The 14005-nt window shown below is 32.4% G+C and overlaps 1 protein-coding gene across 3 annotated transcripts; it reads left to right on the top strand.

Moving 5' to 3' along the window:
* Positions 1 to 1541: 1541 nt before the first annotated feature.
* On the top strand, positions 1542 to 7959 carry LOC105163050 (dol-P-Man:Man(7)GlcNAc(2)-PP-Dol alpha-1,6-mannosyltransferase-like). 3 transcript variants are annotated; one of them, XM_088882145.1, is made up of 9 exons: positions 1542 to 1650; positions 1743 to 1828; positions 2352 to 2393; positions 2531 to 2576; positions 3354 to 3497; positions 3582 to 3690; positions 3843 to 3905; positions 4633 to 4712; positions 7639 to 7959. In XM_088882145.1, the coding sequence occupies exons 1-5, from the start codon at positions 1611 to 1613 to the stop codon at positions 3380 to 3382; spliced, it is 243 nt and encodes an 80-aa protein (XP_088738271.1). In that variant the 5' UTR covers positions 1542 to 1610; the 3' UTR covers positions 3383 to 3497; positions 3582 to 3690; positions 3843 to 3905; positions 4633 to 4712; positions 7639 to 7959. The 3 variants fall into 3 exon arrangements, with proteins under 3 accessions (XP_088738271.1, XP_088738269.1, XP_088738270.1); XM_088882143.1 differs by lacking the exon at positions 4633 to 4712; XM_088882144.1 differs by having other exon boundaries at positions 4633 to 7959.
* The last annotated feature ends 6046 nt before the right edge of the window (positions 7960 to 14005 follow it).

Genomic DNA, 14005 nt, shown 5'->3' with positions numbered 1-14005 from the left:
ATCTTTCTCCAAATAAGTTTTAAAATTACACTTACGCTCCTCCAAAAATTCATTGCTTACATCTGACTCCATTTTTGTTAGGTTTGAACAAAAAATATTGACGTTAGCAAAAAATTTACATAAATTTTAAAATTTATTGCGCATTTAACATGCTTATATAAATAATTTTGTAATTATAAGAAAAAAATATAATATTTTTAACCACAATCCCCATATATATATATTATCTTTATCCCTTTCAAAGTATAAAAATGTACATAAAAATATTACATGATGGACAAAATTAAAATTTTATGTAATTTTTTTTATTAGTTTCAGATTTTCAGCTTTTTTCGTCAAAACTCTCATAAAAAGTTGTTAGGTGCGAGGAAAGAAATTTTGAAGGGAACATAAGCATAAGTTTAAACTTCTACAAGTTAAAGTTTAATTTCGTATTTTCAGATGACGTCTATGTATAATTAATCTATAAATTTAATATAAATTTGTAATATTCTAATAGCAAAAATTATTAATTTATGAACATGATTTACATTCTAAAATTAAGTGATTTTTTTTTTAATTCACGCTAAGAAATTCTTTATTTTACTCTATTTTAGTTAGATTTTTTTCTTTATTTTATCAAAAAATATTTAGCATAATTTAGATTTTGATTTCCTGTGATATCAGTTCTCCCCCCATACCCCAACCCCCACCCCACCGCCAACGGTGGAGTCAACACTACTTGCAATGCTTCTCTATAAATAAATATATAAATACTAGGTCATAGAGGAAGAACATAACGACGTTAACTCAGAGATCAACTCTCCCCCCGCCCCAAGAACCCAATTCTCGAACACATTCTCCTCCTCTGATTCAATGAGAAAGATTAGCTCTCTTGGCAACATGTTGCATGTTATTAATATGGGTGAATAGCAATTTACCTGCTGTGATAATGAAAATGTGCATGTTATTCTCCTATAAAAAAATATAGCAATTTACTTTCCCTCACATTTTTTGAAATGAAGTAATTTACCTCCTTATACAGTGAGGTAAATTGCTTCATTTTAAAAAATATAGGGAAGTAAATTGTTGTATTTTAACAAATATAGGGATGTAAATCGCTATTTATTTTTTCATAAGGTGATAATTTACTCATTTGCGATATCATAAGGGAGTTACTTGCATTTTTCCTTTATTTATATCAACAAAATTTATTTTATATCATAAAAGAGAAAATATGTCGATCCTTTTTAAGGCAAATATTGATATTTAGTTTCTCATGGTGACATACACTTATATTAAAATCGATTCAAAAGTTTCCCAATGAATTCTTCATATTATATCTTTGTTGTTTTAATTTCGAAATTTGTTTATTTTTTTTACAGGCCATTCACAGACAGTGGTTAAAGTGTCTATTTTTAGATTTGAGAGGGGTAGTGTGTCATATAAATATAACTGAAGGGGGACAATGCTAATTTGAAGAGTTGAAGGGGCTAAACGTAATTTAAAAACGGTAACTTTGCGGTACGATTTGAATTAACTGGATAAGTTGGGGGTGATTGTAAAAAGCGTGTCCCACTCATCAGTCATGCCATCTTCACCACCATATTCTGGATTCGCACTCCATAGCGATGAGAATGGCTCTCAATTCCAAATTCATGCAACTTTATGGTACGACGATTCAGAGCAACCTTAATCACGTTTCAGTTCTGGCTGTTTACTTAAATTGCTAATGAATTTGCTTGCGAATGGTTTGCAATAAGGTTATGATCTGTTGTTGGGTCCGATTGCCGCTTTTTATGTGTTCATGGCACCTTACACAAAGGTCGAAGAAAGCTTCAATGTTCAGGTGCGATGTAATGCGCGGATATTTGTTTTTATTTCAGGGTTCTTGGGGTTTTGGGCTTTTCAACGCTTCTTTTCTTGGAAATATCTTCTTGATCTTCTTTTTGGGATTTTCAGAATTTTTGTTTTTTCAAGAATGTGTTCGATGAAATATTTGTTTGAACTTGTTCTCGGGTTTTCAGGATTTTGGGTTTTTGTTTACTTTTTTCTTGGAAATATATGGATTTCTTTTATTTTTTGGTCTTGATGAAAACTGATAAATGGCCAAGAATCTTGAAGTTGTTATGTAATTCGCGGATTATTTGTTTTTATTTTCGGGTTTGGGGTTTTTCAAAACTTCTTTTCTTGATCTCTTATCAGATCAACAATGTGTTCGGTCAAATATTTGTTTGAATTTTGTTTTGGGGTTTTTGAGGATTTTGGGTTTCTTTACTTTTTTCTCGGATATAAGTGGTTTCTTTTATTTGTTTGGTCTTGATGAAAATTGAGGACCAAGAATCTTAAAGATGTGTGCTTCTATCGTTTAGGCAAGGCACGACATATTATATCATCGGCATCAGATAGAGAAGGTAAAGCTAGATCTTTTGCTCGGTTACAAATATTTACTGTTTTGGTGGAGTATTCTATTAATTTTTGTTTGTCTGTGTTTTGGTGGAGTATTCTATTAATTTTTGTTTGTCTGTGTTTGTTTTTGTGGCCATGTCAGTATGATCACTTGGAATTTCCTGGAGTTGTTCCTCGTACATTTATAGGTATGGTTTCTTATACTAGTACTCCAATGGTAACATGCATTGTTCCTGATTAGATGTAGCGTGAAGGTGCTCCATCAGTTGCTTGCTTCGTTAAATTCTGTTTGATTAGATACTCATAGCTATATAGTGTAGAAACTTCAAGACTTTGATTACGCCAGTCATCTCGCCCATTTACTATAGTTAATGTTGAGTTCATAGCTCAGCTGGGGAATGTCCGTGGGGAATCCTTTGGATTTCTATACATGAGTTTCATGGAAAAACACCTGAATTACGAGAAGCTACATACCGTAATGAATTTCATCACAGTGATAGAAATTAGGTTTAGACGGGACACAATTTGCTGCGACTTTCTGAACCATAGGCAACTCCTAGATGGTAGCACTACTTAACACTCTTGAGCCACTTATCCACCCAAAAAATTTGTACCCATCATTTTAGACAGTAATTCTCGTATACCCTCTGCTATCAAGACAGTGGAACACTCACTAGGACATAGTGAATATTTGACTTGTACATATAATCCCTTCAAGCAAATGGCTGTCCTTTCCCCTGTATTGTGTCGTCGGTTTCAAAATTCCTTTATCTATTAGATTTTTAAAAAATGTGTTTGCGTGTAAATGACTTTCTCTTAGGTTCCTTTATCTCTTTGACTTTTTAACAAATGCATTTGTGTGTAAATGACTTTCTCTTATCTCGTGCGGTGTAGTTTCTGGCCCATCCCCAGTTCTAGCGTTTGGTTCAGACTCAAATTGACTATAATTTAATGTTCCCCCTCAGGATCTGGGCCCCGTCAATTGGAGAGCTAGAAGGGGGCTCCTCAAGATTCTTGAAATTGATCACTGCAAGATTTTACTTTTTGCCGCTTCTTGCATAGAAGTTCCTGGTTATGAGGAGGCCTAACCTTCATATTTAGAATTGAAGGTGACAATGGCAGAGGACCCTGAGGTTCTGAAATTACAGCCAGGAGACAATCCAAGATTCACTCAATTTCTTGCTTTTTCGCAGTCCTCAAGTACGTGGGTGGGGTTGACTGGAGTTTCTCAAAAAATGACTCGTTAATTCATCATCTTGTGTTCCTGGCTTCTTGGCATTCAGAGAGGTCGCATTCGGAGAGGTCACCCCGTTTTCTTATTTTCAGTTTTGTTATTGAAATTTTGATTCTTGTGGTGAACAAATTATTATGTCTTAACTATGATTCTACTGGTGATTGTGGATTATGTCACCACACTTCACTTCAGGAAATAATTTAATTTCTTCTATTTTCAGGCACCAGTGCTTCTAGAACTTCTAGTGAAAATGAAGAATACATTACCTACACTGTATCGCCAGGTAACTAATTACTCTGTCTCAATAAATATTTTTCAGATTTTTAAATGTGACATGGTGGAAGCCATGTAACTGAAAACATAGGTGTAAGTATCTACACCCTCCAATTCCCAAGCCACCAAAAGAAAAAACAAAAGGAAGATTAGAAAAGAAAAGAAACAAGAGAAAGAAAACGCACTTTCTTATATTTTTATATGATATTAGGTGATGCATTACATTTTTTCCTGAATTATACTTGGGAAAGATTGTTTAGCTTATATATATGATTAGCTACAAAATCGTTTTCTGCCCCCACAGTTGAATATTCACTGTACGATCACATACATCTATTAGTTATGTATGTCGACTGATGATTGATTGCAGTGGACACTTTTCATCCTCGAGGCAGGTCGTTTTTCAATTTCTTGAAAAGATAAGGCATGATATTTTATGTGCATTCATCCTTGTAAGTAACGCCTCAACTAATGATATCCTTTTTGATTCCATGACTTTCCGGAACCCAATCTGCTTTCACGTAGTTGTCTTTCTAATTGAATTGGATAGTTCACATTGAGAAATCTTTGACTCACTTTTTTGGCTTGCTTTTGCTTTGTCTCGACAACTTTAGAGTTTTTAAAATCTCTATTTTCTATCAGTTTTGTGGATGTGACCTCCTTTTCTTTTGAATTTATTATATTTATAGCTATGAAATGACTTTGTGGTCGGAAAATGTCGGTTATTTCGCCTATAGGTGATCATGGTTAATGCAGCTCCCTTTCTATGGGTTTCATTGTCATGCCACTCTTGGTCCTTATTGAAATCTTTGGAAAGGTATGTAGGTAACGAAATCAGCGATCTATTTTAGGAGCAGTAAGTAATGTATATGCTTTTCCTAGTGTTATCTTTGATACCAATCAATTTCACCTATGTGGGTCTTGATGCATAAATGTGATTCTCTGAAATCTAAGTGCCATCCCTCCACTCTCTGCATCTATTTGAGCTTAGCTTTACTTTAAGAGATCTTAACTCGACTGTGATGAAGTTTCGTAAACCAATTGCTAGTCCCCTAGTTGATGAACCCACGTAATTATTTTTGTGATGTGCATCCGAAAACGTTTCTTCCTTATGCAGTATCTGTTGCTTATGCCTTTCAAAGAATGCCTGAATGATTTATCGATGTTCTTTTCTTCTGTGTTAGTTTTTTCATAATTCTGTTGCTTATGCCTTTCAAAGAATGCCTTAATGATTTATCGATGTTCTTTTCTTCTGTGTGTTAGTTTTATCCATGTACTATGGAGGCTATTTCTTTGCGCCCAACGCATGTAGCATACAATTATAAAAGGGTTTCACCTTACTTGGTATATCATTTTCTAGTAATACATGTGACATGCATTTATTTGGTTCTTCACATGAAGCATTAGTTAGTATATAACATCCAATGTATCTGATTATGCAAGTCAAGCATATAAGTAAGTATAAGTGATATATATTCGTTTATTGAAACACAGAGGGGCTAGAATATATTGGTTGGCAAGTTATGTGCGAACTAAATGGCTTCGTTTCATTAAGCATAGTGCTGGAAACAAAAGGCTTAATTCGGATTTAAACGCTCAATTGAAACACACGTTGGTTGCTAAAAGTATGCATTTTGACGACATTCTAGAACCTAATGGTAGTTGTATCTTCATCTTCCTCTCTTCATGTTTCTAACGAAAGGTAACCAGCGCCCAATTAATTCTTCTCTCCTGATTTTTTTTCCATATTTTTAAATCGAGAAAGGTTGAAACTATTGATTTTACACTTTGTAAACTACAAAACTCGAGTTTACTGCACTAATTTCTGTGGAAATCCCTCACTGTCACCATTTTGATTTGGAAATAATGGGATCATTGAATTTTGAGGTTGCTCAAAATGTGGAGGATGCAAGCATTGGGTTGAGACTTAAATTGGAGAACAAACCTCCTCTCTCTTTGTGGACTTATTTCTTATTCATTTATTAGTTGGGTTTTCTTCATGTGGTGGTTTCGAAATTTTTTGTTGTTATACATTTATTATCCTTGTGTGATTTTACAGAAACCACATTCATTTATGTTATTAACATCATCATCTTTGCAGGTGTATCATAGAAAAATATGTTGGAAAATTTATATTATACAACAACGAATTATTTGATTTGTGAACCTTGAAAATAAAATGCTATATGCTAAAATGTTGAATGGTTGTCTAGATGCCAAATTTAAATTTCTCTTCCAAGATGAGTAATTTTTTGTAAATATTTGTAATTTCAAATTTTGTTAAATGATTTTTAAGGAGCACAAACTTTTGGTAACTTAGTAAATATTAAAATGGAGAACTTTTTTCCTTTTTATTATTAAAATGGAAAACTTTTTTTCTTTTTATTATTCAAATGGAGAACTTTTTTTCTTTTTATTTATATTACCCACAATTTAGTTTTCTTTTTTACTCAATGATTTGTTCTCTCATACCAAATGTTTTTTTGTTACCCTATGAAGTTTTCAAAATCGGTATGAAGTGTGTACTAATTTCTCTTCAAAGAAAACGAAGTATAAATGGACAAAGTTTGGAATGTATTTAATCATTATTCTTCTACTTGCTTTTTGAAAGTGCATGAAATGTCGTAATTTTTCACTTCCTTATAAATATGTTAAATATTTTACTTTTGTAACTAATAACTGATTTAAAATATTTTTTTTAGTTCTTTGAAAAACTTAAGATGACGTCGTTTCCTATTTTTGAAAAAATGGATTGATGTAAAATATATTTTTTGGTTTTCAAAGAAGTGCATAATTAATTTTTGTTGTGATAAATAATAACAAGAGACATGTATTATTAATGCTTGTACTTGTCAAGATGTTGAGAAAGCTTTTTAAGATACGTAGTCATAGGTATTATGAAAATAATAAATATACTTGGCATCTAGACAAATATTCATCAATTTAGTATGTGCTATTTTATTTTCTAAGTTCACAAGTGAATTAATTTGTGGTTGTATAATAACAATATTCCAATAAATTTTGTTGTGATGCACCTACAAAGTCCAGATGTTAATAATGTGAACAAATATGGTGGTTTTGTAAAATTTGTACAAGAATTATAAATGTTTTGGCAGACAAAAAGTTTTGAGACAGCAACATGGGAACCTAACACAATTTATGAATCAAGAATAAATCAACAAAAATACTGGAGGATGATCTCCCGTGTAGGCCTCAACTCTAATGTCTCCCGCGTCCAACACATTTAAAGTTGTCTCAAAATTCATAATCCTATGTCTTCCAAATGAGAATAGTGAGAATGTGAAGATTCTATAGAAATTAGTCACACATCGAGTTCTTGTAGCGTACAAAGAAAAATCCAATAGTTTTGTCATTTCTTGAATTTTAAATATGGGGAAAAATTTGTAGAGGGAATGATAGGGACAACGGTTGCTTTTTCGTTAGAAAATGACAATAGGGAAGAGAGAGATACAGTACTTTGGTTCTAGATGATGTTAAAATGCATTTTTTTAAGCAATCAAAGTGAAGCAGTTTTAGTTGAGTGTTTAAATCCCTATTTCGACCTTTAGTTTCCCGCACTATTCTTAGTGAGACGATGTTATTTAGATAAGCATAGAACTGAAAAACCAAATATAGACTCTAGCGCCTTAAGGCTTAATAAACGAGTATGGATAGACCATAGATTCTATGTTACAATTGCGTTGTGTATTACTCATAAAGACTCGTCCTTTTGTTTTCCTCAGGTTGACATTAGAGCAAAGGAAGCATGATTTAAGCTAATATCGGTCATCGACTGATGCAGTCGAAGTGGTGTATCATACGATACCATTGAAGTTGATATCAACAAAAGAGTTCGCCCGATAAACCTATCTTGGACTTGTTTCATAGCGACGAACCTGTTTCAGATTGTCTTATGAATATGCCTAACGGGTTTTAGAAGATTTTTTTTAAAATGTAAATTAGCACTCATTGTTTGTAGAATTTCAGCATTCTTTGTATGATATGAAAGATTATACTTGTATTTTACCTAAAGCAAGAAAGACTGGTATTCATTTTATGTCCAAGGAAGTAAAATTTCTAACTTTTGTACATTTCCTTATTTCTACCAACTAGTAAAATGCAAGTGCATTGTTGTTAAGCATAAATTTTTTTAGAAATATTTAATTTATACTGAATGGCAATAACAGAAAATTCAATAAAATTGAGAAATATTTTTATTTTTTACAAGGTATGAATATAAAATAACATTATAGAAAATACATAAGTTTTTAATTGTACGTTTTATATATGTTTCACAATATTAAATGATAAAAAAGTTTGTTTAGTTTATTCGTTATGAAGGACCATCAACATAGGTGTATGAACAGATCCGAGATTTGAAAAATACATCTTTAATGCTTTCTTTGTTTTATATATCTTACTTAATATGAGTTAAAAGTAAAGAAATTTGTAGTAGAATAATACAAGTTCCTTTTTCATCTATATGTTTGTCAACTCTACCTAGCACACGTCTGTACTGGATGCATATTGATGTGTCAAGTTTGTAAAATACATTTTCAATATTCTAATTATTTTATTTATATATTTTGTTAATCTATTTTCACAAAGAGTAAGAAACTAGAGAAAATTGTAGTAGAAAATACGAGCTTTTTAAATTTCTATTTTCAACACCACTATCAGAATACCCTTTATTTAAGGTATGTTGATGTGTGAAGTTCGAAAAATGCATATTTTACTATCTAGTCTTTTGTATTGTTGAATTTATTTGATTTATTTTTGCTAAGCAGGATAAAAAATATATGTTTATTTAGCATTACTCTCGGCATATCCCAAACTATTGGCATGTTGATGTGCGTTTTACATTATATACTTCATTAATTTATGCTCACAAAGAAAAGTAAAAAATAGAGAAATTTATAATCAAAAGTACGAGTGTTTTAAGTTTATTTGTTGACCACAACATTCTGGGCACCCTATGTTAGTGGTATGTTAATGTGTAGAATTTGAAAATTTAATTTTTAACACTTTAATAATTTGCATTATATACATTAATAATTTATTTTCTCTAAATAGGAGTAAAATGTAGTGAAATTTGCAATACGTATTTTTTAGTTTATTTGTTGAATACTATCCTGAACCCATCCCATGCTGGGAGTATATTGATGTGCGAGGATTTTAAATTACATATTTAACATTCTAATTATGTATTATATATTTTAATCATTTATTTTCTTAAGTGAATTAAAAACTAAATGTATTTGTTGTTAGAAAATACGAATTTGTTCAACACGTCACACGCCATATCCCATTCTTCTGATAGTCTGCTTTTTCATGTTGTCAAATCAAATATGTGCGGACATATATCTTTACCAAATCAAACCCGTCTTCTTCTGATGCTCTGCTATTTCTTGGACCATTAGGTGGGACCGTTGATATGGGGCTCTCAGCATCTTGGTCTGCCATTCTCACAGTAGAATTTGCTTGGGTCGCAGCAACCCGCTTCGATCACATGAAGGTACCGAGGCTTTGATACCATTTCTCACGAGGTGCCTTCCGCAATGCGGAGGAAACGACACCGTGTGACTAGCAGTCTATGGTAAATGACTACTTTTGCCTAATAGCAACACAATAACAAAACTCCTGCCGACACTAGCACCACGTGCCGACAAGAATATCAACATAAAATGCGAAATCAGCAACAATAAGCAGCAAATTGAACACATGTTTCAGAATGTGGATTTATGAATAGCGGAATGCATATATACTGTACAAATGATGCTAGTGCAAGGGGATCACCTTGAGAGGGACACTAGTATGTAGATTACACCAAGCTTCAAGAATTTATTCCCCCTTATAATAGTTTTAAAAAGATTTTTTGTTTTGACGATAATAGATACAGAACATGTTGAACATCGCAACCCAAGAGGCATAACGTTCTCCTGAGAAAACAAAACTATTTACAAGCGTACAACATGTACAAGACAGAAGACCTACGCCTAAAACTCTAAGACTGCAAAAGTCCAGCCTCTGTCAACGAAAGTTGTTGGTCGGTTAGGTTGAGTGGTTGAATAGCCGAATGTGCCTTAAGGGTACCGAGAGTGCGGCGGCCCTTGACACCATGCCAGGGGCTTGTTAATGTATGGATTAAGGAAATACATTTTTAATGATCTAAATTTTTGGCATTATAGATGTTATATTATTTTTCAGAAAGAGTAAAAATAGAAAAAATTATAGTAAAAGATATGAGTTCTTTAAGTTAATTTATTTACCATTACCCTTAAAGTACCCTATACGAGCATGTTGATATGTGAAACTCGAAAAATACATCTTTAGCACTGTACTTTTGTGAAAATACGAGTTTTTTATTCTTTGTTTAGCACTATCCTTAAAACACCCTGTAGCACCCTCTAATGGTACTCAACTGTATCCCCCTTAAATATTATACTTAAAGTAAACCTTAACTTATATATATATATATATATATATGCACATAATACAATTCTTGTTGAATATACATACGTAATCTCATCTTTACAACAAACAAGTTAACTTCTCACCTGCAAGATTATAAATATATATATATATATATATTCGCATAAAACACCACAAAATGAAACTATTACAATTAGTTCACACGTCATCTACGTTCTTAATTTGTATTTATATATTCCCAAAATGTGACTTCTATTTTACTGACGGGTGAGGAAAAAAACTACGTATTGTCAGTAGACCTCATTAAATAGGATATCTATTGAGCTGCAGAATCTGCAAAAATATGTTGAATCATATAGTTAGCTAAGGCAATAGAAATAACGAGAGCACCATTATGGGCTTAATGAATTCCCTGAGTATTAGTAAATCCAAAGTGGATCGTGGGATCCCTTGCTGGTTGTTTTATGGTCAATCTCCTTTATCATTTGGGCAGCAAGATGATGTGCACGCCTAGATTTCATAGGAGTCCCATCAGTAGGTCTTCGACTATCATGTAGATCACCTCTTTGGCCGGTGCGTTTTCGTGTTTTGCTCCTTAGTAAGAGTCTTATCCTTATGGCGCTCGGCACTGCCTCCTAGAGGGATCAACAAGTTGATCCTCGTTTCTACGGGAATATCTATGGCTAGTGCATTTCTCTTGTAGTTCACAATGCCAATTTTTGTAGACGTAGTCCTTTAGATAACCAGCTTAGATGAACCTTTCTATATCCTATCTCAGTTGGCGACATCTATTCGTATCATGTTTGTACTCCCTATGGTATTTGAAAAGTATTTAGATGTGGGAAGCTTTGGTCCTTCCTCTACACCCTTGGACCACTACAAAATAGGGTGTTTGTTTATGGCCATCAGCATCCATGCTGAGCTAGTAATAAGTGGGGTGAAATTCTCGGTGCTGGGACAATGGGATTCAACTATCCTCGTGCTTCCCTTCTATTTCGAAGAGAAGAGGTGGCTTCATAATCCCATCTTTTATCGTGGATGTGCTTAGCAAGGAGTGTGGTGCCATTATAAGCAAGTTGGTGCTAGGGCGTCTTGAGGTGAGCAAGCAGCTCTTCCGCTATAATATCTGCATTGAAGGGAATACGCGCTCCAATAGCGGGACCTCCTTCCTTACCTGTTGGCAGAGTTCCACCACTTCTTTCTTGAGAGAATGCTATATTTATGGAGGTTCTTGATTGGCCCTCTCCTTGCAAACGAGATCAACTAGTGTAGGTTCGTCCTGCTGGAGTTGGCCTGTCAGTTCTTTGATTTCCTTATGTGTTGAGCCTCTCCTGGTGAGAAGATTGTATTGCTCCCTTAGCTTGGGAGCCCCGAAGGGCTGAGTTGACGGTCTTGCGATGAACTGGAAAAGCTGTTAGAGGAAGAACGGGTTGGTTGTAGCAGGCAAGGCTGTCGGATCAAGAGTGAGAGCAGGGATGTTGATATCCCTTAGTGTTTGTTCTGGAAATGGAACTACAAAACCTGCTGCAGCAAGGAGAGAAGTGTTCCCTTAAAGAAAGCCATTATCACATCCATTTTCTAAGTTGGATATTTCTTACATCTCCAGCTCAAATCTCCCACAAATTGCGCCAATAATGTGTACCAAGATCTAACACACCACAATGGTTGAAGAATCTTCACTGAAAATGAGGACTAACCTACAAACAGTTCTAATACTTACGTCAAAAATTGATTTACTGAAAAGATAATTGAAAATTTGAAATAACGTAAGAGTAATAATTAAATAGTTGAAACGACTTGACAAAGTATCAATTTAAAGTGGGAATAATGTTGGAGAAAAAATAGGGCGAGAAGCTTGCTGAAAATCAAGAGAAAAGACTGATTGCATGAATAATACTTGATACCCTCATGAATGCACAATGACCTTTATTTATAAGCCAATGAAGAGTAGATTTAGAAGTTTTAGCAACTTGTGATACATTGTTAGAAAGCTGCATGGTTAGATTACTAACAAAAAAAAGAACAGATTGCTATTTATATTAAATTAAATATTAAAATATCTTTTAAAAAAAAAAAAGAACAGATTGCTATTTATCTTTTAATAGTTATTTCTTCTTTAAAAAAATCATTCATTTTTTTCTCACTTTTTTTCAAAATTAATATTAACTTATTATTTTATATATACTTTATCAAGTTATAAAATTTTATAAATATTTTATTTGAAATGATATTTATAGAAGTTGCACACACATAAAGTGTGCCACAAATTACTAATTTAAACTGTATAAAAAGAAAAGGGTTTCCACACTCATAAACGACAATTAAAGACACAACTACACCAATTTTTTATGAAGTCAAAAATACCCTTTAATCAATAAAATAACTAACTTATTTAACTTTTCAAATTTTACATTAATTGATGAATTAGTTTTCTTTCTTTCTTTCTTCTTTTTATTTTTAATTGTGATCTATTGATTTAAATATTATTTTAATGTATTAAAAAAATTATTCGTTACATGCACGTAGGAACGACGTGCCACAACGCCTAATTAAACATTAATAATTAGTATAACATCCTGAATAAAAAGTGATAAATGGTAAAATATAATGTAGTATAATTAAATGGATAAATTACAATTACCTCTTTTGAGGTTTGACATAATTACGAATACCCCTCATTGTTTGAAAATTATCAATTTCCTCTTGATTTTAGGGCCATCTAACAATTAGCTCATTCCATTAGATTTTTATCTATTTTTAGTGAACTGACCAAAATGCCATTGTGGATTAAAAATTATAATTTTATTTATTTTTAAAAAAATATTTTTTTTATGGATTGAGGGGGTAATTTTTTTTATAATTTTTAAAATTTTTTCATCCATCCCGTTCGATTTATTTATAAATTTTTAATTTAAAAAAATATAGTAAGGGTAAAGTTGACAATTTCATACCTCCAGCCAATGATTACATAATTTTATCAAACATTAGGGAGTTATTTGTAATTTTTTAAATAACAAAAATATATTCGTAATTATACAAAACCTTAGGAGATATCATTGTAATTTGTCCTAATTAATTTTACTAAAATAATCTCGATCCATACTATGTATAAAAGTGTTAAAAGACTCTAAATCCACCATGAAATTAGGAATACTAAAAAATTAAAATAATATTATATAAATAGGGAAGTTTATAGATGCAAGATTTTTGACAAATATAAAAATTAAGTGCAGTTTAAAAAAAAAGTCTATATATAAGTTTAGAATATTTTATAGTATGGATGTACAGTTTATTTGTATTAATGCCATAATTAACAAATCCATTTTGTCATTAACATCAAATTAGCATAAGTGTGATGTGTATAATCATAAGGATTGAAACTAAATCACGCCCATTTACTGGAAAGGAAATGGAAAAAATCATGAGCTAAATCTCACTTTCCTAATTAATATTAACTGTAGTTTCCAAAAAACGCATGTTGCATGATTGGGACAATTTACTAAAGTTTTCGCTCATTCTCAGTTTAGCGGCAACTTTCCTTGTAGTTACTGGATTTTGAATTTGGTAGCCGTTGGAAGATTTTACATAAATACTGCCGGAAGAATCTCTCATTAGATTATATTCTCAAGCAAGATATTTAGGACATAGATTCTGAGACTGACTTGCAAGAAGATTTTG

Source organism: Sesamum indicum, linkage group LG6 (genome assembly GCF_026168435.1).
Source record: "Sesamum indicum cultivar Baizhima isolate 11 linkage group LG6, ASM2616843v1, whole genome shotgun sequence".
Classification (NCBI taxonomy): Eukaryota; Viridiplantae; Streptophyta; class Magnoliopsida; order Lamiales; family Pedaliaceae; genus Sesamum; species Sesamum indicum.
Note: the sequence above shows the minus strand (reverse complement) of the source record. Positions and strands in the feature narration are given on the sequence as shown.

Excerpts from the sequence above, each read along its gene's own strand:
- LOC105163050 (XM_088882143.1), top strand. The coding sequence starts at position 1,611 with ATGAGAATGGCTCTCAATTCCAAATTCATGCAACTTTATG. Across the intron at positions 1,651-1,742 it reads CAAATTCATGCAACTTTATG|GTTATGATCTGTTGTTGGGT; the intron begins GTACGACGATTC and ends GTTTGCAATAAG. Across the intron at positions 2,394-2,530 it reads ATCGGCATCAGATAGAGAAG|TATGATCACTTGGAATTTCC; the intron begins GTAAAGCTAGAT and ends TGGCCATGTCAG.